Below are 27,629 nucleotides of genomic sequence, written 5' to 3'. Positions count from 1 at the left end.
TACTTCTGTTTGTGCCACAGGATGACATTTGAGGCCAGATAAGTTTCTCAGCACAATATGTGTAATTATTCATGTGCTTAACAAAAGTATTTCTAGCCCAGCATAAATGGACTGGCAAGAAATAAAAGTAGTCACAGCCCCGCTTTGATTGTAATTTACTGTAGGCAAGACAATGCCTAGTGTAAGGTTTCAGAGGATATGAAGGAATAAATATGTAAATTTATTCTGGTAGTGCATAAAACAAAGAGACTTTAGAGGAGCTTAAACTATTTCTTTTGTGGATCCCAGTTTTAAGTGTGGGATGGATAAATACTATAATCAATCAGAGTATAATCGATATTTGAGCAGGAACATTAGGTAAAGCAGGATGGAAACATATGTAGCTTAAAGCAGATTAAGTGCAGTGTAAATACCTCATTTGAAGCAACCCAGACAATTTCCTTAAATCTGCAAAAGAAAAGTCCTGTGGAGAAGGGAGAGCTAATGGAAAAGGCAGTATTGTAGTTAGATGGGCAGTGCCTTCCTCTCACACATGGCTGAGTGCAGCCATACACTGGAGCCCTTCTGCATGGCTGCAGGAGGGGATGGAGTGGGGGTCCCAGAGTTGGTGGTGCAAGGAGGGGGAAGTTAAATAAACACGGGCTGCCAGCAGCACAGCTTCCAATCAATGCTGTCGATAGCGGCGATCTGCCAGAGCAGTGCCCCGGGGCGGGGGGCAGCCACAGCATCTCTGATCTTTCACTGCTGCAGCACAGCACTCTCAAATGCCACTGGGGGGAAGGAAGGGCCTTCTGGAGAGGATGAGAAGGCACTGACCCAGTTTTCACTGAAAGAAGCTGCCAGTGGGAGCTGAGCATCCTGCAGGGGCAGGGATTGCAGCAGCCCCTGCCGAGGGCTTGGGAAGTCCAAACCAGGTGGAAGCCCTGCAGACTGTGGTACAGCATGGCACAAACCCTCGTGTCAGGTCACCTCAGCCTCCCCATCTATAACAGAGCAGTTCTGCAGCTGCCACTTCAGGCCTCCAAGTGCCAGCTGTAAGTGTGCCTAAAAGAAAGCATTTGTTAGTGCTCTGCAGCAAGTGAGCCGGCAGCAGCCAGCAGAGCATCAATACTAAATAAAATTAACCATAACATGTTTGTTGCTTCGGGCACCCGCTGTGCACTCATCCAAAAGATGATGTTGGTAACAGCAGATGATTTCCTGTACTTTTTGTAAATGTGGTCCAGTAAATAAATGTTATGTCATATCTCATCACTGGCTCCGCAGTTAGTTCCATCAGTGGTTGCCTTTCCTGTGGCACTACTGTCTTTAACACTGATCTTAATTTAAGAGTGGCTCATTAGCCAAGCCCAGCAAAATTTGCCTTGAAGAGTGGTAAGTGACAGGGTATGGGAAATGAGCATGTCAGAGTCTAGTGCTGTGGTACAGTTATCCTGATGATCCATTCTTCTCTTTCATAGGCAAAAATTGTGCCTAATTTCATGTGTGGCTTATCCCTAATTTGAATTTAGCATCCACTTTACAGTGCCTTTCTTTCTCATCATGCCATCCCCAAAGCCTTAGTTTTCCTCTGTCCTTTCATCTTTAACAATTTTCCCCTTTTCTGCTCTTTTCCCTGGCAAGCAGAATAACCCAATACCCTTCCTTCTGAACTTCTCTGTTCCCTTCTCCATCTATGCATTGTGACAGAGTGCTGCCCTTCTGAGGAGAAGATGCAGACTGGGACTGAGCTGAATTTCAGCTTTTATTCTTCAGCTCTCTTTTTGTCTTCTTGTGGCAACCTGCTGCTGTCCATTCCACTGAAAGCAATATATGCCCATTTCTGAGGAAAAGAAATTTGGAAACTGCATTTGTTATTTTATATAATGTAATATGAGCTTCATTTCAAGGAGTTGTTTTAGCAGATATGCAGGATTTAGCATGTAGTATTTAGGATTTATTAGGTGCTTGTGTGGCAGTGATTGTTTTCCATGGCAGTATCATGCAGGAAGTCTAAGGGAGAGGACTATGCTTGTTTTTCCTGAAGCACTTTATCTTCAAAGTGAAAATTCAGTGGCCATGTGCTTCCTTTATTGATTGTGGCACTGTGTTTCCTGACTGTCATTTTCAAATACCTTAATATCCAAGATCTGAACTGAATTTGAATTGAATTTTGTAAGTTACAGAACCTTTTCCACATGAAACTAGTGCTGTGCATCTCTTGCTGCCAGGTTCCTATTGAAGCTCTGTTGTAATCATTGGTGAGCCCCCATGTATTTATTCCCTGCTCATCCCTGCATTGCTGTGCATCTCTTCCTTTTCAGACCAGCCCTGCTGCCCTGTGGGTGCAGGGAGGAGCCCAGCCAGGTGAATGCTTTGTGCCTTTAGGTAGATTTTATTGGGCTGGATAATTTGAGAGGCAAATGGTCCTTATGATGCCATACAGAAATACAAAATGGTTTATATGCAGCTTGGGTCTCATCCCCCCTGACTTTGTCTCATATTCAGGTGCAAATGTGTGCACATTTGTCATTTACTTGAAAATGAGGGCTAATAAATTTCTGAAAGACAGGAAGTTCTTGACTAAACAGTCATTGCAATTTGTACCACAAACTGGTCGTACCTCCATCAGAGTTTTGGTATTTGTGTGCTGATCAGTTATTCTTTATATCCATTTATCTATTTTCTGCCTATCTATCTCTTTTTGGAGTTACAAAATTTTATCAGGCAATAGATACTGCATTTTTATTTTTAGTAGTGGGCTCCCTGGGTACCCATATTGGAAGGAATAAAAAGATAAGGAATGCATTACTCTGAAGTTACATGCTTCAGTTTTCCCTTGATCTGAAAAAACCAGCTTGTCAGTAAGGTTTAGGGTAAATGCTGCAAGAAAGGCCATATTTCATGTGCATGATGCTTTAGTTCACACTGGGAAATGGGAAAAAACTCAAACAATAACAGCTGTTCTGAGTTATGAACACACATCCTGCTCTTCTGTTTGTTGAAGATTTTATGCACATTTAAGGAAAAGGAGCAAATGTCCATGAAACAAAACTCAAACTTCTATTTCTATAGATTGTCTTTTCCTGAAAAGATATTTTTCCCCAAATTTGAAAATTTACTTCAGAATCCTCTTCTTTTTAGCAGTACTTAAAAAAAAAAAGATTGCCTAAAGGTCAGATACATTGGTTCATGCAGCTTGTTAACATTGCATTTGACTGAGTTTGACAGAATTTTTAGGACTAATGGCACAATTACTCACAGAGTCGGGGAGGTAGAGAAAAGTGATTTTATCACGCTGTTGAATGAGCAGCTCTCAGTGAAGTGCTCTCTGTTGGCAGAACGGTTACACCCCCCTGCACATAGCTGCCAAGAAGAACCAGATGGACATAGCCACCACGCTGCTGGAGTACGGCGCCGACGCCAACGCCGTCACGCGGCAGGGCATCGCCCCGCTGCACCTCGCCTCGCAGGACGGGCACGTGGACATGGTGTCCCTGCTGCTCGCCAGGAGCGCCAACGTCAGCCTCAGCAACAAGGTGGGTGTCCCCCTGCCCGGGGCTGAGGCTGTGAAAAGTGGGACGGGGAGGAGAGGGCCCCGCAGTGACGTTTTGGCCCCCGAACGCCGCCGCAGGTGTCTGAACGCGCATTGTCATCTCTTGTGACGGCGTTCACGGGGGTTCCTGGATGAGGGAAGAGACGAGGATCTGACTCCATGTTTCAGAAGGCTTGATTTATTATTTTATGATATATATTACAGTAAGACTATACTAAAAGAATAGAAGAAAAGGTTTCATCAGAAGGCTAGCTCAGACTAGAATAGCAAAGAATGATAGCAAAGGTTTGGGACTCTGGCTCTCTGTCCGAGCCAGCTGGGCTGTGATTGGCCATTAATTACAAACAGCTAACATGGACCAGTCACAGACCCATCTGTTGCATTCCACAGCAGCAGATAATCATTGTTTACATTTTGTTCCTGAGGCCTCTCAGCTTCTCAGGAGGAAAAATCCTAACGAAAGGATTTTTCATAAAAGTTGTCTGCGACAGTCTGCTAGCAAAGAGCAGCGTGCCATGTCACACTGAAGGAGCCTTTGTAGTACCCAGGGTTTGGTGATAACTCATGCTGCAGGGGAATTTATCAATCCAGCATTAATTTATGCTGGTCTGCCAAAGCATGGCCAGAGAGAAAATATCTTCCCCACAGGGGAGCTGTGGGGCTGGCACCCGTCATTTATCAGCCTCTAGGAATATGCCTGCCCATTTTTCAAGTGTTACATATGTAATTGTAATTTCCTTTTTTCTTTTTGTGTTTGTAATTTATTGTAATTTCCTTTTTTTTTTTTTTTTTGTATTTTTTTTATTTGTAACTTTTTTAGCACTATAATATTTTATAACAAAAAATGTAACATGTACCAGCGAATGGTAACAAATATTACAACCTCCTGGTAACAGCTGACTTGTTCAGGATGGTGACTTTTTAAATGGGATAATAACAGCAACTTTTTCTGGGGTTTTGTTCCTTAATATAAGTGGTTCTTCCTCCCCAGGGTATGTTCCTTAGCCCACAGTGATTTTTGGTGCCATTTCTCCTGGTGGTAGGAAAGTTGATGTATTTTAGTTTATGTATGAATTCATAGGCCATTAAGTCTGCTCTAATGTTTCTAGCAAATGTGCAGCCTTAATTCTTTAAATGCCCCACTAGACATTGTTATTTGGCATTGTCAAGTGCAGTTTCAGAATGGATTTGTTTGGCTAGATTAGGCTATAGAAATTTTTATTCATGGAAAATGTTTCTTATTCTCAGCAGGTTGGAAGAGTCAGTGTCCTCTGAGGCACTGGGTGTTCTGCACAGGGCTGCTGTGTTTTCCTGCTTCTAACTTTCCAATCTGATTATTTGTGGGTCCTCCTTCAGAAAGCTTCTCTTGCAGATGTGTTTTTTTTTTCCTCCACAAGTCTCAACTTGTGTGGGGGCTTATGCAGTATCCCCACAGGGGAATTTGCCATGTACACGTTCTGCATCCATTGGCTATCCCATTTTGCTGCTGAGGCTGATACAGGGAGCCTGATTGAAGTGCTTGGCACATTGATTCAGTGCCACCAGAGGTTAATTACCTGCAGCATGCAGCAATCTGTTCAGTTGTAATCTCCAGTTTCTCATTGTGCTGATAACACCACCTTTGGGGAGTAATTCCCCTCCGTGCTCTCTCAGGGATGCACATTTCCTCAGAGCACAGCACCTCTACACTCAAAGCCAGATGTTTAAAGCCCACTGACTTCTGAGTTTTGCAGCTTTGTAATGGGAGTAAAAAGAGCATTTATTTCTTCAGGATGGTTTGGAGCTGCATACTTAGAGCCCCCATACTGAGCACTTGATCTTTTCAGAAGGCTTGGCCATTAATATCCAGGCTCCATTAGGTAGTTTATAGTTGGTTACTGTCTCATATTTGTGTCAGTGACCCACCTAAGCTTTGTTATCATCAGAATAACTGGCCTTGGTAGGGCGTGCACCATGGATGTGGGTTTGTGTTCAAGGGTAGGAAACCTAGTGAGTGTTCCTGCCTGATGTGAACAACTGCTACCACTTGCTCTTCTGTCCTTGGTGCTGTTCCTGTAGGAACAGGAGAGAAAATTAACCATAATTTGCAAGGAAAGGATATGCTTTCTCATTCCTAACAACATCTCCTCAGCAGATTCTCTCTCCTTCTTTGTTTATTTTCTACACCTTTTATGTGGCAGAAAGTTGCATAGTTTTCTGAGTTTTTAAGGATATTTAGATCTTGAGTTTTAAATAAGAAAAATTGCTATCAGTATGCATTTTCTATCGAGTCTATATACTCCCTGAGCAGAGAGAAATGGGCCTGATCTCAGAGAAATGCAGTTTTATTCTTTTGTGTTTGTGTCTGAAAATGAGCAAGTAGAGGAGTAAAAGGTAAGGATAAAACTGAGTGATGTAAAAAACTTGCAGAAGTGTAAACAATGATTCAATATTGCTCTTAAAGTCTGACTCATTGTAGGGAAGTAAATTAATTAGGAGGAGAAAAAATACTGTGTGACTTTTCCTTAAAGTGCTCTAATTTGCTATCCCACATGTAACACTGCATGGAGAAATGTTCCTTGTCTTAAAGAAACATCATCTTCCTGGCTTTTGAATTGTACTTTCCTGCTGATCAACAGTGTGATAACAAAGTGGAATTTGTAACTTCTTTAAGGATGTTTAGAGTTTTATTGATACCTGAATTTGCATTTTAGCGGTCATGTGCCTCCTCTGGAGATTGTTACTTGTTGTTTCTGGTTTGCAGAGCGGACTGACGCCCCTCCACCTGGCTGCCCAAGAGGACAGGGTCAATGTAGCAGAGGTTCTGGTTAACCAGGGAGCTGCTGTCGATGCACAGACAAAGGTATGAGCGCCACTGTCACATGAAATATTTCCTTCCAGGGAGCCATGAGCCTCCAGACAGGGCTAGGAATTGATTTCAGGGTGAAACTGAAATCACAGCAGGGAAACATTCCTCGTAATAAATTATTGCGGAATATATCCTGGAAATGGAAGATACATAAACTTGGGTGTTTAATGTCAAGCTCAGCCTTTGAGCAGTGAGCTTATTTCTTGCCAAATATTTAGATCAATATAGGTTTAGATTGTATCCTGTTATTGTGCTTCACTGAAGGTAAGTGGGATTGATCTAGTTATTGAGTAAGGAAACTCTTATCTAATGTGAAATGCATATGTGCAGTGGTGGTCCATTTCAAATTTACTTGCCTAAAAATAGTTTTGCTTAAATATTTGGACTCCTAAGTAACAGACCTGGATTTTCAAGGTGCCTGGGGATGGTTTTTGGGACCTCCAGCAATGACACCTCCCACTTCACCGTATTGCTTTTTAAGATCCATGTCCTGAAGCAAAGACCCTTTGCAGAAGAGGTTTTATGCTCCCTAATGATGTACAGTGCACAGAATTTAATGATAATGATCTCAGTGTTGATTGCACTTACATTCCTCATGCATTGTCTAGATCTTGGAGGCATTCCTTTAGCTGGGCAAGAAATGAGTTCAGATCAAATACTTGGGCTGTAGTGGATCAAATCAGCTAAATGAAGCAGGTCTCACAATGTGACCTGCACTCTGTTGCAGAGGAGTAGCTTTCACAGCTCTGTGCCAGGTGTATGCCACAAGTTGGGTGCTGTGCTTGCATCCCAGGAATGTCCAGGTGTGTCAGACTGCCCTGCAATATTATCTCATTGCACTGACAGCTCAGAAAGGGCTGAGTCCATCATCATGTCTGGCTGCAGCTCAGCTGATTATAATCTGTGGCAGAGGGAAAAGTCATTGTTATCTGATTTCTCTACAGTGTAATTCCAACTGTACCAACTGCTGATTTCAGTGACATATCCTGACATAAACCTGAAAGAGTTTTGTTAAAATCCCAGGAGAATCTCCAGGTTTATACTTTTGTAACATGTCCTCAGTCTGTATTTTAAAGAAGAATCAGTCAGGGTTCTTATCTGTCGGATCACCCAGTAGCAGATGAGAGCTGCCCTGGTTCATTCTTTGCACAGTTTCTTCAGGTAAATGTGGTTGCCTTCCTAGAGGTAATTTCTACCTGGTGTTGGTTTTAGTAGCAGGACATTGCAGAACCTGTTCTTTTGACTTGGCCAGAGCTGAATCACCTCCCAAGCTCATCTGAGTGTGTTTGCCTGTGCCCCTCTGTGCAGTGCTCTTGACTGTCCCACAAATAGCAAGCAGTCTGAGGAGACATTTATACTGACAGGTGCAGGCAGGCACACGTGTTTGCTCTGCTGGCTCTCCAGTGTCCAAACAGGATCCCATTCTGGGCTGCAGTGGCCTTTTAGTCACATTAGGGTGGTGGAAACCTCTGAGCTACTGTCACAGCTGAGAGGCAGGCAGGGCATGTCCCAGGGACAGCCTGGTGCAGCTGCAGGAGCTCTGCACTCAGATTCAGAACATGCAGTCATATTTTACTGTGTGCAAGAGGGTCAGTAATAGCCATATAGTTTTAAAGAAGACAGAAGTGAATCTCTTGTTGTTCACCCTCATTCCTCAGTTATATGTGTAACTAGTGTGAATAAAGAATAGGTTCCCAGTACACTCTTCTTTGCTGCCCCATAATTGTCAGGAAGCAGCTCAGGGACTCATAGGTGAAGTTATGTTGTATTTAAGCAGGATTGCTTTGGGCTATAAGAAGTCACCTGTCTGGGGAAATTCTCCCTCCTGTAGGCTTCTGTGGGGAAGAGCATCCACAACATCTTCTCCTCCTGTTCCCCCTACTAGTTAGTCCTCCTAGTTAGCCCTCCCTGCTGTAGGGCACTGTGTGCTCCGTGGGAAGAGGGTGCCCACATGCCTGGCAGGACTCTGTTAGAGTGGAATGAGCTCAATGCTCATGCACTGGCATGGGCTTGGTGCTTTTCCATGGGCTTCTGCAGGGTCCCATCTGCTGGGTTTGTGCAGCAGTGAGCCCTGCAGGCTCCACAGAGCCAGCCACATGGAGCTGTCTGCCTGATATAGGAATATATCCTGGGATAAAGGAAAGGGCCAATGCAGTACCGGGTGTTTTAGCAGGGAATCGTTTCTGGATAAAGTGATGATCACCCAAATTCCTTCCTGGAAAACCCTGAATTTCTACATGAAGGAAAAATGTTATTTTTCCACGAGGCCATACTTTGACCTCATGTTCTATACAGTGAAGGTTACATGATTGCCCTGTAAAATAGCAGCCCTGCAGTTACAAGCTCTCCCATTTAGATGGATTAACTGTACGTCCTGCCTCTAAAACCAGAGGCATTGGGGGACAAGATAAGCAACAGCTGAGTTGGCTTTGGAGGCACTGTTGCTATGCTTGCATGTTTGCACAATCCTGTCCAGCATGTCTAGTTGGGATTCATTCCTTTGGACACACAGCAGCAGAGATGTGGCCATCCATGCCTTAGAATCAGTGAAGCAGCACAGCTCAGAGTGACATTACGTTGGGGATCTCTGCTACCAGCAGTGTCACCACTAACCTTCTGTTTTCTTCTCTCCATTTCACATCCATGTGCTTCTCTTACCTCAGATTTCAGGGTGTGGATGATTGTCCAGCAGTGCTTTTTTTGTTGTTTATTTCTTTATTCTCCCTCCTCATCCTATTTCTCATTTTCCCAGGATAAGCAAGCACAGATTGTGTCACTCCAGCCCAGTACCTGTCAATAGGAGAACACTCCATGTCATTTAATTTAATATCACCAGGTCATTGAACTCTTGAGTAGGGACCAATGAACTATCATCTTCCTTGTCTTTAGTCACCATTTATATATAACTTACCCTCCCTGGGGAAACATCTAGAGTCTGCAGTTCTGACACATGGGGTTCTCACCCTGCTCACACTCTGGGGGGTTTTCAGGTGGTTAAAGGAGAAGATGGAGCAGAAACACATTTTGCATCTTGAAGCTGTATCAGGGAAGAAAAAAAAAATCCAGTATTGCAGAAAATCACTTGTACAGGGGATTAGTCTGTATTATTAGGATCAGTTCTGCCTGTTATGAGCGTTTTCAGAATTGCTCTCAGAAGTGAACAGTTGCATATGTAGGTCTCTCTTTGGGTGGTTTCCCTCCCAAGAAATTTTTTTCCTGACCTTTGTAGTAGAAAAAAGCATGAAAGGAAGAATAGCTTCTGGTTATGAAGTGCATTTATTCATAGTGTTGTGGGATCCTTCTGGTTTTGCTGCATCAATTAACTAAATAGCCTCTAATCCCAGAGCTGCAGGAGTCTAAATCAATGCTGAAGTGTAAACAACACTGGTGCAGCAGGGCAGAACCAGTGCCTGAGAGGCCATAAGGCTGCTTCTGCAACTTGAAAATGAAATTTTGTTAAGTAGTTTAAACTCAGCCACGTTAGAAAACACACTTCAGGTGGTAAAGTTTGACATGTTTCTAAATTGACATGTTTCAATTTAGAAAGATTTAATATTTGAACTTGGTGTTCACAGAAGGCATGTTATGTCCTGCAGCAAAGGCAGCAGCTCTTGTCTATTCTGACATTGCATTTGTTTGCCTGAATTTAGGTATGCTAAATGAGTTTTTGGTGCTGAAAATGTGCTGTGCAGTATCATGCTTAATACAAGGCATGCTCATCCATTCACAGTAATATTGGGAGTTGAAAATCAGTCTGGAGCCATGGCTGTGAGCAGATATCCCTTCTCTGGGGGTCATGCTGAGTGTCAAAAGCTGTCCTGGTACATGTGATGTTGCTTTTGTTTCAGGGCTTTTGTGCTGCTAGTTGGCACGAGTAAATATTGTTTCATGGCTCAGCAGGTCCCCACATGTCATTTTTCCACTGTTTATCCCATTGGAGAGTGTGGCTGTGGGATACAGCAGTACTGTGATGGACTGGCAAAGGCAGACTGAGAGCAAAGTGCAGCTTCAGTCAAGGATGAAAAGCAGGGTTTGGAGTTTTTATTTTAGTCAGTCTCTACACTGCTCTTGGTGTTGGGGCTCCCCTGGGGGAACTGATGGTCTCCCAGTCCCTGGCTGGTGACTGTCTGGGAAACAAAGCCCGTATTAAAATGCCTTTTGTTTCTAAAACTGTAGTTTTGGTAGGAGACAGTGGTGGCTGAGAGGTCACGATGTTCTTTTGCGGGTTGAGCTAGGATTTTTATTTCAGATTTATTCAGGTCTGCCTGCTTTGTTCTGACAGGAGCCCCATAGCAGCCTGAGATCATAACAGTGATCCAGCTTTTCCAGTGGAATATCTAATTCTCAGATGCAGGAAGAGATAAGAAGAAGGCAGGGAGAGCGGGAGGGAGGCAGGGAAGTACTATTGAGAGAAAATCGCTTTCCTACAGCACAAATACTCAAATTCAGGTCTTCAGTTTATCTTCATGGTGCATTATCTGTCTCTCCTTGGCTCTCTGTACGTGCTCAGTTGTTAGCAAGAAGTTTCTATGAAAATTTCCAGCCTGATAATGTGCAATAATGAACCTTTGCAAGGTACTGCAGCATGTTAGGTCCTGATTCAGCAAGGCAGGGAAGTGTCTGTGTGTGTACACCTAGGTTGGCCTGTTTCATTCAGTCAGGCCTTTGTGATCTTTGGATCTAAAGCAATTTCTAGCTCTGTAAACAACAATGCTGTAGCTTCATTGTCTGACATTTACAGCAGAAAAACAAAAACTGAGCAGCTTGAGAGTCAGCATGACTAGAAAGATGCAGTAATTCAAGCTGTTAAGATTTATGGTTATTGCCAGTGGAGGATATTAAAGTAATTCACTGACATGATATACAAGACTTGTGATAATTCCCCTCAAAAGTAAAAATTGAAGGGCAAGAGAATAAGAGATTCTTTATGTGTTCCATTAGAAATGAAAAGTTCAGTATTTCTGATTTTCTTTTTTCTTGGCACCTATTCTTGTAGCTTTTGATAAACCCTTCTCAGCTGCTAACTCCCCTGGCGCTGCTCATTCTGTAAGACAGCCAGAAGGTGATGTCTGTTAGAGCTGTGTTAAACAAAAGCTCTAGTTTTCTTGGAAGTAACTTTTTCAATATTATTGTGCCTCCTAAATCCCTTAGTGCTTTGCCAGTAATTAAAACTAAGCCTGAATGGCTGTGCAGAAATTTATGTAATTGTGAGCTGGGTTTTGCTCTGTTTCTGCTTTTGGTTTTGGGGTTATTTTAATGGGGTTTTTGTCGTTTTAGGGTTTTGTCTGTTTGTGGGTGGGTTAATTATTAATATCTTTTGAAGCAAAATATTTTTGCCTCCCGGGCACCTTTCTGTAGACAATGAAAGTAGCAAGCTCAAGTAGCCTTGAGAATTGCTGCTTTTATTGTTAATTTAATTGTGTAATTGCAGAATCAGCCAGCTGGAGTGTTTCAGAGCAGTCAGTAGAATACCTTGGTTCACTGGGGATCCTGGGGTACAATCACTGTGCCTCCCTGAGCTGGCAGGAGCTGAGTGCAGGCACCTGAGCAGTCAGGGATGTCCTCCCAGGTTTCAGGCACTGAGAGGGCATTTTGCTGACCAGTTTCACTTTGGCCATGCCCTCACTGGCTGGGAGCAGGAAGATGTCCTGTGCTGAGGGCCAGCCAGCAGTGGCACCGTGTCACATCTCTGTCCCTCTGCTGTCAGCGGCTGCAGGCCCAAACAGGACCTGACACAAGGGGACCACAGGCTACAGCAAACTTTAAAAAGGAGCTCCCAGGACGCTCCAAGGACCTCAGGCAGGGGACTGGTGCTTTGCCAGCAGGCTCAGCAGGTGCCCACAAGGCTGCTGGGGACGTGTGCAGTGCCCGTGGCAGGAGCTGCCTTTCAGTGCACACCCCTCCAGCTGCCACACACAACATCAGAGCTTCAGAGGAGCCTCCTCCAGATCCAGCTGGATTGTGACCCTGGAAATGTCATGATTTCCTCCTTCTCCTCCCAATTAACAGTGGAAAAGGTTTCACTTAGTCTCTGATTTAAACAGCAGATTGGTCAGGATTGTCAGAGAGCATCAGTAATTGCTCCTCCAGCCACTTCTGTAGGTATAGCGTGTGAGTCTCTGTGTGTACCATTTCTAGAAGGAAACTGTCATTGCACTGCAGTAAATATGGGGGGTTTGAGAGCTCCTTTCTCAGCATTCATTGTTACAGGCTGGAGAGGAGCCTTTACAGATCACTTCAAAGGGAAAGCTGAGATCAGCTGGTCTTGGCGCTCTGATATGCTCCAGATTTTAATGTTTTGGGGTTATTCACAGGGGGTTCTTGGCAGGTGGTCCTTGACTTTGGATTTCATCTCTCCAGTTGGTTTTGTGCTGTCTTATTCTTTTTTTTTTTCTTGACCTTGCTGGTCATGTTAAGAGGCCTGTATTTTGAAGAGGGAGAAGGGAATTAAGATTTTGTAGGACAAGGTCTCACAGCCTTATTTTTTTTTTTTGCTTTTTGAACTGTTTGGATAGCTTGGCCATCCTTTAATCTGAGTTTATCTTTGGCCCGTGTAGAGGCAGGGGCTGTAGAAGCTGTGTTTGAGGTACATGACTGTGAGTCATCACTCTGCTGGGGAATCAAGGCTCTGGGCAGCCCAGGGAGCCCTGTCAGAGTCAGACTCCAGGCACTCCTAGGAACAGGAAGTCATTTGGCCAACCCTAGACTAACAATATCTGTAAGATGAGCTCCATGTGTACAGTTCACGATGACGTTTAAGCTACTGCTCCAGTTCTTACCACTGTGGGCCATTATTCTGTGCAGGGAAAGTTCCTTGTAGTCATTTGGCATCTGATGCAATGTTCACATAAGTCAGCAGAAAGTTTCATTCTGCTGATGCCAATGGAATTTCAGTTCAGTGCTGTTTCTGGCACTGATTAACTCATCCTGGTTGTCAAAGTTAGTGGTTTCTTTAGATGGCAAAGGGTATATCATTAACTGGAAATGAATGGCACACACAAATGTAAAGTAACTTTCACAGCTACCATCTCCTAGCCTGTGTTAATACAACTGAAATTAGGTAACCTTGTGTGAACCACTCCATAGTCCAAGGGAAGTGGTTAGCAACCTGCAACACCACCTAGAGACACACACACACGTCTATGGGTTCAGATGGGATCCACTTGAAGGCACTGAGGGAGCTGGTGGACTTACTCACTGAGCACTTTAATTGACTTTCATGAGAAGTGTGGTTTTTTTCAAGGCTGGAGGATTTTTCACATAGTCCAAAGAACTAAAGCTTAATGGGATTTTTCCTGTTTCATGCCTGTTTGCTTTTTTTAACTTTTTTTTGTTTTAAATCAGTGCACGTGTGTGATATCCCCCTCTACTAACTGCTGCTGTTCATTCTAGATGGGATACACTCCTTTGCACGTTGGCTGCCACTACGGAAACATAAAAATCGTCAACTTCCTCCTGCAGCATTCTGCAAAAGTCAACGCCAAAACGAAGGTGAGTGTCCCAGCTGTCCCTGGGGGGGCTGCCCTGCTGCGTGTGAGTGCTGTGCCCACCTCAGGGCTGCTTTCTTTCTCTCCTGGTGCCTGCAGAACGGGTACACGCCGCTGCACCAGGCGGCGCAGCAGGGGCACACGCACATCATCAACGTCCTGCTCCAGCACGGCGCCGCGCCCAACGAGCTCACTGTGGTAAGTGCTGGCCTGGGAAAGGGCTCTGGTGGGACAGGAAAAGAGCAGGGGAAGCCTGTTTCCATCACCACCACATCCTCTGCTCCATCATCTCTCCCAGAGATTTGATGGGAGAGAGAGAACAAACATCTGAAAACCTTTTCATTTTCATCCCATTTCATCCCACTTATATATCCTGCTACCCAAATATTTACTTCCATCAGAAAACATAAACAATTTTTATTTTATTTTACAATCTTCCCTAATTAACCAGCAGTTCCTACACCTCCCCTTGCTAACGTTCAACTTGTGTTACGAATGTTTCAATTGCTAGAATGGAAACACTGCCCTGGCCATTGCTAAGCGACTTGGCTACATTTCAGTTGTTGACACGCTGAAGGTGGTGACAGAGGAGACCATGACTACAATTGTAAGTACAGCTCACTTCAGTAGGGAATGGAAGAATTTTCCCAAAGCCAGAGTATGACTATGACTAAACTTTGTGTAGTTACATGACTACCAAGATTCCAGTCACCTATTTCTTTTTAGCAGTATAAAGTTGATATTAAGTGAAACATGAGCTGTCTGTTTTTAAGGTAGTAGGCACTGTGAGGATGTGCAGAGAAAGAGCACCAACTGAGCAGAAAAAGGACTGGTAAAACTGCAGCGTTTCTCCATACAATGTTTGTCCACACATCTTGTTGTTTAGGGAACAATTTTGCTGCTGAAAAGATGCTCCTGCAGGCTTGTGTAAACAGAAGCTGCTTGAGAGCATTTCCCAACCATCTGATGCTTAATGGCTTGAATTTGACCTAAGAGAACCCATTCCAATATTTAAAAAATGGTTGGAATTTGCTTGAAAGCTCCTCATTGTGTGGTTTCTGGCCTCTTCCATGGGATGGTGAGAGGCTGTATTCTGCAAGCAGCCACAGCCAGCCCCTGAAACCCCAAATCCCCATTCCCTGATGTGGATGAGAACTCCAGCTTGTGTGTCCTGCCTCTCAGGAAGCATTGGCCAGGAGACACTGAGGGGACTAGCAGTGGTCAAACACTACCTGCTGTCAGGAACACTCACAGAATCCAGAATATGTCTCAGAAGGATCTTTTGTTCACTAATGTTTTCCCAAATTGCTCTCTGAAGAAGTTTTCTGAGGCAAGATACCTCCATGCATTACCACAGTAATAAAGCCCAAATTGGGTCTGAAGAACATAAATTCAGAATATTGGCTTTCAGCAACTATTTTCCTTTTTCTGATTAAAAAGATAAAATGTGTATGTGTTTTTAGACATACCAGGTGTGGAAAAGAGTTACTTTGTGTGTTCCATGTTTTGTCATCACCCCTTTGTGTGGTCTCTCTGCAAGCAGGTGGTTGCAATATGATGAGCTTTTGGGATGACAGGCAGATTTTAGTTCTCTTACTGCATGAACCTTTTCTTCCTGGCTATGGTTTCAGTAGTTTACAGAAAATCCACACAAAAGATAATATAAAGGAATATGCTAGAAATTAATGCTGATTTTTTTTTTTCCTTACGCATTTTCTCTCTGTTTTCTCAGGAATAAATTTCTCTTTAGAAAGATTACAAAACATTTTTCCACACAGAAAAATTTGATGGAGAATATTATACAGGATAGCAAAACTTGAATGACTACCTACTATTCAGTTAGGTAGCTGCAGGAAAACCACATATTTGTGCTAAAATCTCTCAATATCACAAGGCTGTTCTTGGCTTTCAAAACCAAGATGCTGGGAATGTTTGTCCTCATAAAGTGACTGACTATTTATCTTCTGTGGATGAAGAGTAGAGAGATGGTGGATCAGGCTCTGAATTGTGCTGGAGGAAATGTTAGATGCTCAAAGACCTATACAACCTCAAATACCTACTCTAAAGAGAAGCCCAGAAATAATTTCCATTAAAATCAGAATATTCTGCTTATCAGTGTGTAATTTTTGATCTTGGAAATCTAGATGTGAAATCTGATTTACAGTTGAGGGTTTTAAAAATTCAGTTTGTCTGCTGAGACTTATATTTTGAGGCTTGTGGCTAAACAACTCCCAAAGCTAAATTTAAAGGCATCAGGGATTAATGTAGCTAATTTTACTATAAGTTATACTCAAACACCAATTTAAAAAAAAATCCAGTAGGACCTGGAAAAAAGTCCCGTGATTTTGCTGGTTTAATAATGTTTTTAAAATCTTTGCAATTCCCACAAAATGAATTGCATTAGGATTTTCTGTAGGTTTTGTAATGTTTGAGCATGAAGGAGCTCTTCTGCCTATATCAAGTGATGGCAGTAGCCTAAGAAACATGAAATGCCAAGTGAGTGCTCATAAGGCCAGAGAAAAACTGAAATCTTTTAAAATACGTGAAAATGGAAAGGCTATTTTGCCATCCTCAACTTCTTAATGATTTCTTATTTGCATATGAAGCATGAGAAGTAATGGTGGTTAAAAAAAATACAATCTGAAATCCCCATAAAGATGGGAGTGGGTTTTTTGTTTGAGGTTAGGTTTGGTGGGTTTTTTGGTTGTTTTTTGCCCTTTTTTTTTTTTTTTGTGGGTGGGTTTTTTTTTTTTTTTGGTTTTTTTTTTGTTTGTTTGTGATTTTTTTTTTTTTTTTTGGTTGGTTGGTTGGTTATTTTGTTTGGTTTTTTTGTTTTTTTGTTTTTTTGTTTTTTTTTTTTTTTTGGGTTTTTCTTTTGTGGTTTTGTTTTGTTTTGGTTGGTTTTGTTTTTAATTCCACTGCACTCCTTGAATGATATCTCTGCAGAAGTTCTGGTCTGACCCAGACCTCTACCCATGGTTGTTGTGCTGGAAAAGTAAAAAGTACATGTGCACGTCATTCTCAGGATACAGGTATTCTAGGAACAGATTTCAGGTGCATTCAGAACTTTATTTTTCTGCTTTTGTTTTTCTTTATATTGGTCTCTGAATCTGAATCAATATAAACATAGGGATAAAAACCCTGCAACCACTTCTGAGTGTCTTTCATGCACAAAGCCCTTCAGGGGTATCATTTAGCCTGCATGTGGTCACAATTGTTCTCATTTGTGGGAAAAACACACAATTCATGCTGAGGCACCTCTGAAAAAAATTTACATAGGTTCAGCTGCTCCCAAATTGCGGAATTCTTCTGATGTCCAAGGAGAAATACTTTCCTCAGAAGGTTTGGTTTTATTAGAGATGACATACTACTCTCTTAAAATTTAGATTACTACCTAGAGTCCTTATTAAGCCCCCTAAAATGAAGTTCATTTCAGTATATTATATTCTTCTTTTGATATCATCATCTAAGCTTTCTGCTTGAGCTTTTTCTGCTACGACAATATGAACATCATTTAAAAAACAAATATAATATTGCCTATTTCTGTAGTCTTTTTAATTTATAGTTCAATGTGTCTTTAAAATAGAAAGTGAATAGGAAGCTAAAAAATGTGTTGTTTTTCTAACTGCAGATAAAAACCTTATCTTGCATTTAATTTTAAAAATAACTAGAATTTTAAGAAAAAATATGCTTGCACTCTAAAATTGCTTTTTTCTATTACAGACTGTTACAGAAAAGCACAAAATGAATGTACCAGAAACTATGAATGAAGTTCTTGATATGTCTGATGATGAAGGTATTCAAAACTTTAATTTTTTTTCCACTCTTTGTGGTTGTAAGAAATGTCTGTTTAAAAAACCCAAGACTAACACACATTATTTGCTGGATATGGTCATTGCACATCTGTTATTGTTGTACATTGATTTTTGTTGACACATCAATAGTATGTGCTTTTCTTTAATTGTTTTGTTTATTTAAATCATGCAGTGCGTAAAGCCAATGCCCCTGAAATACTCAGTGATGCTGAATATTTGTCTGATGTTGAAGAAGGTATTTGTGCATTTTTGTATTGCACTGATATTTAACTTAATCCTCTTCCCTTTATTTCATCTATCTGAAAACTAATCCTTTCAGATAATTTTCTTATTATCCCACTAACAATAACTTCTGCTTTACAATTAAGAGTGCTTTCAAAAATTCTTGGAGCTATTGCTGATAATCCTCTAACATTTTTTCTGAATTTCTTATGATTTTTTGATCAAATTACCTTCACTTTCCTGGAATAATCATTTTGCTGATGCTTCTTTAAAGTGAATAAATGTTTTATTGTTTGAACTGAAAAATGAAATACTGGACAAGAGGGTAAGATATCAAAACACTTTGGAAGAAATGGCTGATAGTTGAAGTTAATGGTGAAAACAACAATGTTCTTGGGTTTTTTTAAAAACAAATGACTGTGCTCAATTTTCTTGTTTTCCTTTAGTCAACCTCTCTTTCCTCGTCCCTATTGATGTATTTACTTCTAATTTTCATAGCATTCAAGCAGCAAGGTGTAAAAGATATTTCAGTCCATTGTGTGCAGCTCTTGTTTAATTCATGCATTGAGGCTTTTGGTTTGTTCCCCATCTGTCATTGTGCAGCTCCAAAAGGATCATGTTCTTACCATACATACATGTTTCCCAAATAGCTCTCCCGGGCCATTGTCCTGCTCCAAACACTGCATTGTTCCAGCTGACAGGAACACTGATGCATAGCAGTGTGGGTGAGCAGGGCAGGAATTGCTGTGTCCCTCTGCACAGAGAGGTGCAGACCAGAAACGCCCTGTGGGGAGCCTGGGTGCTGGAGCTAAAAATGTCAATTGTAACCTGGGGGATCCTTTTGAAAGCCAAGTCTGGGGAGGTTTATTCTCGTCACTGACTAATGCAGGTAGTACAATTGGTTCCTTGCATGTTGCAGACTGTGTTCTGGACCCATGTTGTTGCCAGGGGAGCTGAGAGAGTCATTTATACAAAACAGTCCTGCTCTGCATCCTTGTGTCTAAACTGGAGAGGGAGATCTGATGCATGGACAGCTCTGGGGCTGAGGAATTGGCTGGATGGGGCACTCAGAGTTGTGCTCAAAGGCTCAGTGTCCAAGGGGAGACCAGTGATCTGTGCTATTCCTCAGGGACTGGTGTTGGAGCTGGTGCCATTTCAGTTTTGTTGGCAGTGGGATCAGTGCACCCTCTGCAGGTTTGCTCTGTGGTGTGGGTGACATGCTGGAGGGAAGGGATGCCACCCAGAGGAACCTGGACAGGCTGGAGAGGTGGGACTCTGTGAAACTCATGATGCTCAGCAAGGCCAAGTGCAAGGTCCTGCATCCAGATGGGGGCAATCCCAAGCATAAATCCAGGCTGGGTGGAGAATGGATTTGGAACAGCCCTGAGGATAAGAACTTGAGGCTGTTGGTGAAAGAGAAGCTCAACATGACCTGGCAATGTGCACTTGCAGCCCAGAAATGTCCAACTGTGTCCTGGGCAGCATCCAGAGCACCATGGGCAGCTCTCAGCAGACCCCACCCGGATTGCTGCATCCAGCTTTGGGTTCCCAATGTGAGAAGGACATGGAGCTCTTGGAGCAAGTCCAGAAGAGGCCACAAAGATGATCAGAGGGCTGGAGCACCTCTCCTGTGAAGCCAGGCTGAGGGACTTGGGGTTGTTCATCCAGGAGAAGGTTCCAGGCAGGCCTTAGAGCACCTTCCAGTACCTAAATGGGACCTATAGGGAAGTTTGAGAGGGACTTTTTACAAGGGCATGTTCTGACAGGACAAGGGGAGTACAATTGATTCCTTGGATTTAAGGTACCAAGTACAATTGGTGCAATTGTACTTGGTACCTTAAGGGGAATACAATTGGTTCCCTGGATTTAAGCTGAAAGAGGGTAGGTTTATATTCAAAATTAGGAAGAAATTTTTCACTTTGAGGGTGGTGAGAAGCTAAAGCAGGTTTCCCAGCGAAGATTTGGGTGCTCCATCCCTGAAAGTGTCCAAGGCCAGGCTGGACGTGGCTTTGAGCAACCTGGTCGGGTGGAAGGTGTCCCTGTCCGTGGCAGCAGAGTTGGAACAAGATGTCTTTAAGGTTCCTCACAACCCAGGCTGTTCTGTGATGCTGAGATGACAGGGTCTTTTTCAAACCCAGGCTGAAAGGGAGCTCACAAATCAGATAACAGGGTTTTGCAAGGCTTGTGATGAATTGCAGGCTTTGAGGTGATAACCACTGGCCTGTGTCTCTTCCCTGATTTGCAGATCTGTAAAGACAACTCGGTGACGCCCATCACTCAGTGTTAGTGGGGTATTTATATACAGAGCATCCACTCACACCAGTCGAAACAAATCTGTTCAAGATGCTGAGGCACTCTGACAAGTCTCTGAGCCAGGGAGCTGATTTCCAAGCGGGAGAAAGGCACAAATTTAGCAAACAAATCCAAGCTCTCCCTGGCTTGGCTGGTGTTCATATCATCAGCCAAAACTCTTCAGTGAGACAGACTTGTTGAATGGCTTCTCAATGAGCCACAACCCTCAAGGTTTCTCTCATAAGAGAAATTTGGAAAGTAGAGACTCAGAGCTCAGGGACAAATGTCAGGAAACCATTTCCTTGTGTTTTATGTCTTGCTGTGCCCACTAAATAAGTATTTACATGGGAATTGTGTAATTTCTCTTCCCTGCTGAGGACAGTTTGGTTTGGAGTCAAACTGGTTGAGAAGAGATTTTTTTTTTTTTTTATTCTTTTTCCTAGACTGTTCTGGCAAGTCAGCCCAAGTGAGGTTAAGTGTTGGGAAACTGCTACACTGCAAAAAAAAAAAAAAAAAAAAAAAAAAAATTCCATCCATAAACCAAATCAGGCGTGGAGAGTTTAGACATTATCAAAAACCAGTTATGCTTGAGCTTTGAATTTATTTATATTTTTTATTTGGCCTTCAGGAGATAACAAACTTTTTGGGTGTAAACCAGGACACAGTTTTAAACCCATTTAATGGAGATGCCTGCCTCAGTGATAATAAGTATCATGCTAATCAATCCCTGGAAGATTAGACAGATGTCCTAACAGAACATGAATGCACACTGCCTGATCCCTGAGTAGGTGCTGGGATACAGCAGTTTGAGTGCGTGTAAGACAGGTCAGAACATCACCATGCATGAAAAATCTGTTACTGGTCGTTTTGGGTGTGGTTGATTTATTATATTTTTGAAGCTCAGTTTTCAGAGTTTCTTTGGCTCCATAAAATTTCACAGGTTCATAAAAGTTTCAGTGGTTTGGTACTGGCCTTTCTCCATACTTTGTGAAACCAAAACCTTGGCTACAACTTGAAACATCCTCCTTTTCCCTGTGGCTCTGCCTCTGCTGCCATCAGGACAGCTCTGGACAGGCTGTGATGAAGGAGTGGCGAAATCCTCAGGTATCTTTAGCAGAGCCAAGCGACAAATGCTCATCTGGATCCCAGCCTATGATTAAATTTTGTCTGGGACTTTTCCCAAGCCACATGATGCCTTCTCTCCTGCTGCCAGAGAGCCTGTGTTTCTCGCTGGCCTCTAAAAAGAACACCTAACCCTGTGCTCCTGCAGTTCCCAGCTGTAGGAGACATGCTGAGGGACCAGGAAAACAGGGAAAACTTGGGATGAGAAAGATGATAAGAGGTAAGAAAAATATTATTGGGGAGAAAAGACTAAAAACACCTCTAAACCTTCTATCCCAGAAAATAAGACCAAACAAATTGAGTGAGGGATAGGCTGGAACATAAAATGGGTGGCAAAGTGAGCAGCAGTGCTTGCTGCTCTCCAGAAGTCTAAAAATATGGGCCACCAGTGAAACCACAAGAGGCAGATCCAGCTTGAAAGGGCTGCTCCTCCTGCAGGAGGTAGTTGACTTTTATGACTTCTTGCAAGGGTCCTTGGTGTGGGGAGCATAAAACGTCTACACGAGTTCAAAGTGTAACTGGAAGAATTTAAAAAGGGGAAAAAACACCCAAAAACGTGTTCATGACTATACAAACCTCTTTCAGGTTTTGCAAACCTGTGCTCCAACCAGTGCCAGCTAGAAAAATGTCCTGGAGTCCTTCTGCTGGTCCGTGTTCCCATGCTGTGCTGTGAGATGTGGCTGCTGTCTGAGACAGGGTGCACTAGAACTGATGGGCCTTGCTTTGACTACTGCTGCTGTTTTTCCCTGGACTTTGAGCTGTTTCCTCTACTTGTGATAGCTGTGTTTAACCATTAGCAGGGACATCGCCTTTCCTCAACGTGTGGCCTGTTAGGAAGGGAAGGATGGCAAAGGCAGCAAAGCAGTGCGGTTTGCCATCCTTGGTGCTGTCTTCGCACCCATTGTTGGTGTCTTTTCATCGGTGCCTCGTTGTTGGGCATTTCTCTGTGTTTGCGTTCGGAGTTTTGTGTTCACTCTTCCCTGGGACCTTCTCCGCAGGAATTCCGTGTGCCGAGAGCAAACACGGCGCTCAGTGTTACCTGGAGCGCGGAGGATTAGGCTGCAGCACCTAATTAAACAGAGTGGGATTGCTGAAACGTGCACCACCCATTCTGTGTGCCTCCCACGATCACCAAACAATGTGTGGAATTCTTTGAAATCACCACTCCTAGGCGCAGCTTTTCCTTTGATGAGCGCATTTCATCAGAGTAATCCTGCCCCGGCTGGATTAGCTGCGGAGCAGGATAACATCTGATGTGTTTTACGGCTCGACTGAATGGGGCTTCGTTCTCACTGCCTCTGACAAACGATGCCCTTAAAGAAAATGCCTCCTCGGTAGCGTAGCGCTTTTCTCCAGGTATTGCAGGGGCAGAAGTTTCCAAATTCAGTGGCTCAGTTGGTAGTTGCTGAAAGTCGCCCGGATCTCTCGCTTCCTCGCCTCCCAGCATCGGTGCGGTTCCCTCCCCGTCCAGCAGCCCCAGACCGAGGGAGGGGATGTGCCCAGGGTGGGCTCCATCCCCCAGCCCCGGGGTGTGCCCGGCCGGGCTCCCTCCCCCGGCCCCGGCCATGGAGGGAGGGAGGGCGGAGGCAGCGCCTTCCCCGCAGCCCCGGCATCGGGTTACAGAAAAACTACACCCTCGCAGCACCCCTATTTACATACAAATAACTGGAGTGCCTGCATTTATGTCACCATTCGAGAGGCTTGCCAAGGGAGGCTGTAATCCAATCAGCAGAAGCTTTAAAGGGATGTCTGCAGAGTGATTAAAAAGGGATTTTTTTTTTTTTTTTAACTTAGTACTTTTCGTTTTGTTTCTTATTTGCAAAGAACTTTAATCTGAGTTGAGAGGACAAAGATGCACATGTCCTAAAATACATGCGAAGAGATCAAGATGTTAAGAAGATCTCAGTTGTTGTGTGGAAAGCGAATATGACCCACAGGGATTAGTTTGCTTGTGCTGGTTTGGAGATTAAGCCCAAATCACTGCTTAAGGACTAATAGGACTAATAGGAATTCTTGGAAACACCAGGGGAAAAAATCTTATAGACCAGGCTGGTGAAAATGGCTTTCCAAAACAGTAAGACTTTTTAAAGTTTCGCTTGATGTATCGTGTTTCTTTTTCGGGTTTTTGAATGCTTTACGGTGTATTGTGGACATTTTAGCTTTTTATCTGCTGCTTAAAATGCTGGTTGTTGCTGGGCTGGAGGAGAAAGTTGGTCTGTTTGTTTGCCGTTTGCGAAGCAGTAGCTGAAGGGGTATTTTTAGACTTGATTGTTAGTTTAAAACCGGAGCTCGCCTGTGGTTTCCTGAGTTTAGTGAATGGAAACCAGTCCAAACTCCTTGAATGAAAGCGGGAAACGTGAGGCTGGGCTCGGGAGTCGCTTACCTTCGGGATCGCGTTGTTGTTAAACTTCTCTGTTGTGCAGTTTAAACCCAACGCTCCTGAAAGGGTTCCCGACAAAGGGGCAGAGTGGATGTCGGCAAGCCGTGAGTTGGCGGGGATCTCTCTCTGCTCCGTGCTGTTGTGGGAGCGGGGCGGGGGGACCCAACGCGGCAAAAGGCATATTTTGGCCGTGCTCTGTCAGTGCAGGAATGCAGGTTCGCGTGATGTAATGGCATGCAAATGCTCCCCGCCGGGCAGCTGCTCCGTTAACCCTTTGCGGCGCCTGCCCGCCGCTCCCTCCATCGAACTTTGCTTCCTCTTGGCGTTGTTTTGGATAGACCAGCTCAGCATCTCCTTCCGTGCGGATGGCCGTGTCCCACGTGTGCCGGCCGTGTCCCCACCGCGGGGATGGGGCTGCGAATGGGGCAGAGCGGGGTGCGGGCAGCGCTCGCCTTCGCACACCGGCCTGGCAGCGAGGAGCGCTTCATTTAAAAACAAATTAATTAATTTTAAAAAGTCACGTCTTGCATTCAGACGTCCAAAAGGCATTGAGAAATACTCAAGGTGGAAGGCGGGCCTCTTCCTCCCCTCCTCAGCCTCCATTCAAGCTTGCTGCACTTTTCAGGACTGGTGGCAAACACGCTGGGGGTTGGTTTGGTTTTGTCGATTGGTTTGTTGTTTTGTTGGGGTTTTTTTTCTTTCACACGGAGTGATCCAACTTTGTCGGCTCGGGCTTTTTTCTTTTTTTTTCATAAGGAAAGCAAAAGTGAGCGCAACGATGCAAAGTACAGAGGAGCTCTTTAGCTTGCTGAGACGATTGGGCAAAAGTCATCGCTCGTATAACTTTATTGGGCTTACGTCAAGGTGGAATCTTGCTTCTTTCGTTCGTCCCCCAGTAAAATTACTTTCTCAGGCAGACTCAGAGGGTGGATAATTAACATCCAACGTGGAAAGAGCCTTAGGGAAAGTGGGGGTGACTGGATTGATTCCTTATTGGCGAGCAGGGAAGGGCGTTATGACTTAGTAAGCGCACAAACATCTGCCCTACGTGTAGCTCTGATTCCAGCCTGGCTTTTGTCCCGTCAGGTGAGGATGCAATGACAGGCGACACAGACAAGTACCTCGGACCCCAGGATCTGAAAGAGCTGGGAGATGACTCCCTGCCTGCTGAAGGATACATGGGCTTCAGCCTGGGAGCGCGCTCCGCCAGGTACTGTGTTGGCTGCTTCTCGCGTTCGTGTGCGCCCCAGGAGCGAGTCTTTACTCTTCCACACAGCTCTGCAGTCTGTTCTGAAGTGAACTAGAGGGGGTGTACATCCTTTGAAGCATATGCTCATGGCAGTTTTATTTCATATTCTTTATTCATGTTGGCTTCTTATGGCAGTGATACATAAAACTGAGCTATTCACTTTTTCTGGTCTCTGTTCATTGCTCTGAACATCTCCAAGGCACCTCTTTGCTAGCAGTCTGCAGCTGCTCTAGAAATTGATCCAGCCTGGTTTCTTTTGGCTACTAGTGGTCAGACTGATGCTCACAGTAGAGGGCTCCTTAATGGGTGTGTTTTGCTGAAGAATGTAAATGCCAGAAAAACTGAATGACAAATCATTTTGCTACTTGGTGCTTTTATTTCTTTAAAGGTGCTAGTGAGTAATCCAACTGAGAAAGACAACATTTAAAAAAAAATGCTCCTCCCTCCTAAAAAAAAAAAGAAAAAAAGGGCAAGGCAAGTTTCCCCTTAATTTGTTGGCGGATTTATTTTGACAGGGAATGGATTACATGTTGCTAAAAACAGGCCAAAGTTCCTGTGAACCTGATAAAACATTGTAACTTAATGTGTTGTCTGACTCATGTTAATTTCAATGCAGGTATTTCCAGATCAACATTTTAGATTTTAGTTTTGAATGTTGCTAGAGCCTTCAGTGTGCGTTGCTCAAAACAGTTAAAACTGTGTGAGCAGAGATTGCTTCCATAGTTGTGGATTTGCAGTGTAGTTACTGACAGTTGAATTGTACTGAAGCTAATAATTAAACCTCATAAGCTGGAGCCCTGAGGGCTTTTTCCTATGCTGTAATTTAAAGATCTGTTTTAAAAAGTGAGTTCATTGTCTAACAGCAAATGGCAACTCCCATAAGGTAAAGCTTAGATGTCTACCCTTCAGTTGTGTTTCTTATGGCCACATTAAAAATGCAAGCACGCAGTGGAAATTTGCTCTTTAGTAGTACCCGGCCATGTTGTGCTTGATTTACAATTTTTAGGGAAGTTAATAAGTATTTATGAGATAGTACATTCATGAGAAGTGCCAAGATGCTTTAAGTAGTCCATTAGCCAGAAAATCAGCAAATCAGATCTGAAGGGAGAATCTCGTGTCATAGTAAAGTGAATTAGCAGAGTTGACATGCTGCTTTCTAGTCTGGTGTGAGCAGGGTGATCACAGAGCCCTGCCACTGTGCCCAGGGCGGGAGCAGGGCACTGGGGATGCAGAGGGAGCATCTCTGTGTGCAGAGCCCACACTGATTTACCTGAGCCCTTTCACCCCTCGCAGCTCTCTGCTTGCACAGGCTGTGCAGGTGGGAGAGCAGATTGCACAGTCACCATCTGTTAGGGAGATCTGAGGTTCAGCCCCACGTTACCTTTTCTTTGAGAGGAATCTGATATTCCCATGCTTCTGGTTTTAGCAGTGCCATTACTATTTGTTGCTGCCTAGCTCATTTTTTGCGTTGCCCATGTTATGCTCAGAGGAGACAAATACAGTGTTTTATTTCTGTGAAGTATTTAATTTAGCAAAAAAAAAAAGTATTCTGTGGATGTATCTTACTGCTGATTCTGAGTGTAACATTAAGAAATGAACACATTAAATATATAAGCCATCCAGCCATAACATCTTGCTTTTCTTGTCTGATTCTTTGCTTTCTATTTCTCCTGTTTCTTTTCCAATGTAAATTGCTTTAGTCCAAAAGTCAGGTAAGAAGGCATGGCATCGTGTTACATCTCTCTCATCTTTCTGCTGCTGCCATTGCTCATCTTCATTTTATTTAGCACTGGAAAGTGACATGCTTTTATTTTGGGGAGCAGGGGGTTCAGCCCTAGAGAGTATCCCTCTGTTATAACAAATACAACTTAAATTCTTTATGCCCTTTATCATGTAAAACTCTGCTTAACATATGCCTACAGTGTGTAATTAAGATCCCAGTTTTGCTTCCAGCACAAGAAGGGAACGTGTGCTAAGGAATTAGAGAAATTCAATTAGCAGCTACTAAATGCATGAAACACCTTGTAGAGTTCTGAGTGTGAAAAGTGTTGCTAGTTCAAAAGTGTAGTATGTTGGTGGATGTTGCTTTGTATTAATTCACGTTTTTTACTACTTTATTTTTTGTCACGTAGCAAGCATGTCTAGGCCTGCAGCATGTTTTTAGCACATACCATAATGTACCTTCCAGGGCTAAATGTAAAACACACCTACGTTGGGTTAATTGCAACACGTTAAGAGTACTTCTGAATAGTTTAACATGCACAAAATAATTCCCAAACATCAGAATCAGTACTTAGTTGTCATTAAGCAAATTTATTTCTCCTTTCATTTCAAACTTATTACCCTTTCCTTTCTAACTACAGGGGTAACTACAGTGTTTGTAACAATGTCAGAAGTGGTTTAGCCACGAAGAGAGTGACATCACATAAACCTTGCTCTGAGTTAAACCTGCCTCAGCAACCTGAGCTCTGTGGGCAGGCATTGTGATTTCCCCCAGCTCCCCTGGGACCTGCCCTCGTGGGTCCCCTTCAGGATTAGGGCACGGAGATACTTATCAAAGCTCATCTAAATACTTGAATACACCACTCTAGATTTATTCTAAAGCCACCACATTACTGCCAAAGCAGTCAGCGTCTGCTGAGATTTTGCTTATGCATATTGTAGGGAATATTTAACTAT

General features: G+C 43.4%; 1 protein-coding gene across 6 annotated transcripts in view; it reads left to right on the top strand.

Annotated features, from left to right (window-relative positions):
* The window catches only part of ANK3 (ankyrin 3), a 335,607-nt gene that overhangs the window by 239,425 nt on the left and 68,553 nt on the right, over positions 1-27,629 (top strand). For 5 of the 6 annotated variants that reach the window (XM_063164024.1, XM_063164029.1, XM_063164025.1 and 2 more), the window contains exons 17-24: positions 3,321-3,518; positions 6,279-6,377; positions 13,776-13,874; positions 13,970-14,068; positions 14,382-14,477; positions 17,594-17,666; positions 17,858-17,920; positions 24,788-24,911. In XM_063164024.1, the coding sequence (XP_063020094.1) occupies positions 3,321-3,518; positions 6,279-6,377; positions 13,776-13,874; positions 13,970-14,068; positions 14,382-14,477; positions 17,594-17,666; positions 17,858-17,920; positions 24,788-24,911 (851 nt within the window). The remainder of the gene's footprint in view (positions 1-3,320; positions 3,519-6,278; positions 6,378-13,775; positions 13,875-13,969; positions 14,069-14,381; positions 14,478-17,593; positions 17,667-17,857; positions 17,921-24,787; positions 24,912-27,629) is intronic. The other variant, XM_063164030.1, reaches the window with a different exon arrangement.

Source organism: Melospiza melodia, chromosome 9, assembly GCF_035770615.1.
Source record: "Melospiza melodia melodia isolate bMelMel2 chromosome 9, bMelMel2.pri, whole genome shotgun sequence".
NCBI classification, from domain to species: Eukaryota; Metazoa; Chordata; class Aves; order Passeriformes; family Passerellidae; genus Melospiza; species Melospiza melodia.
Note: the sequence above shows the minus strand (reverse complement) of the source record. Positions and strands in the feature narration are given on the sequence as shown.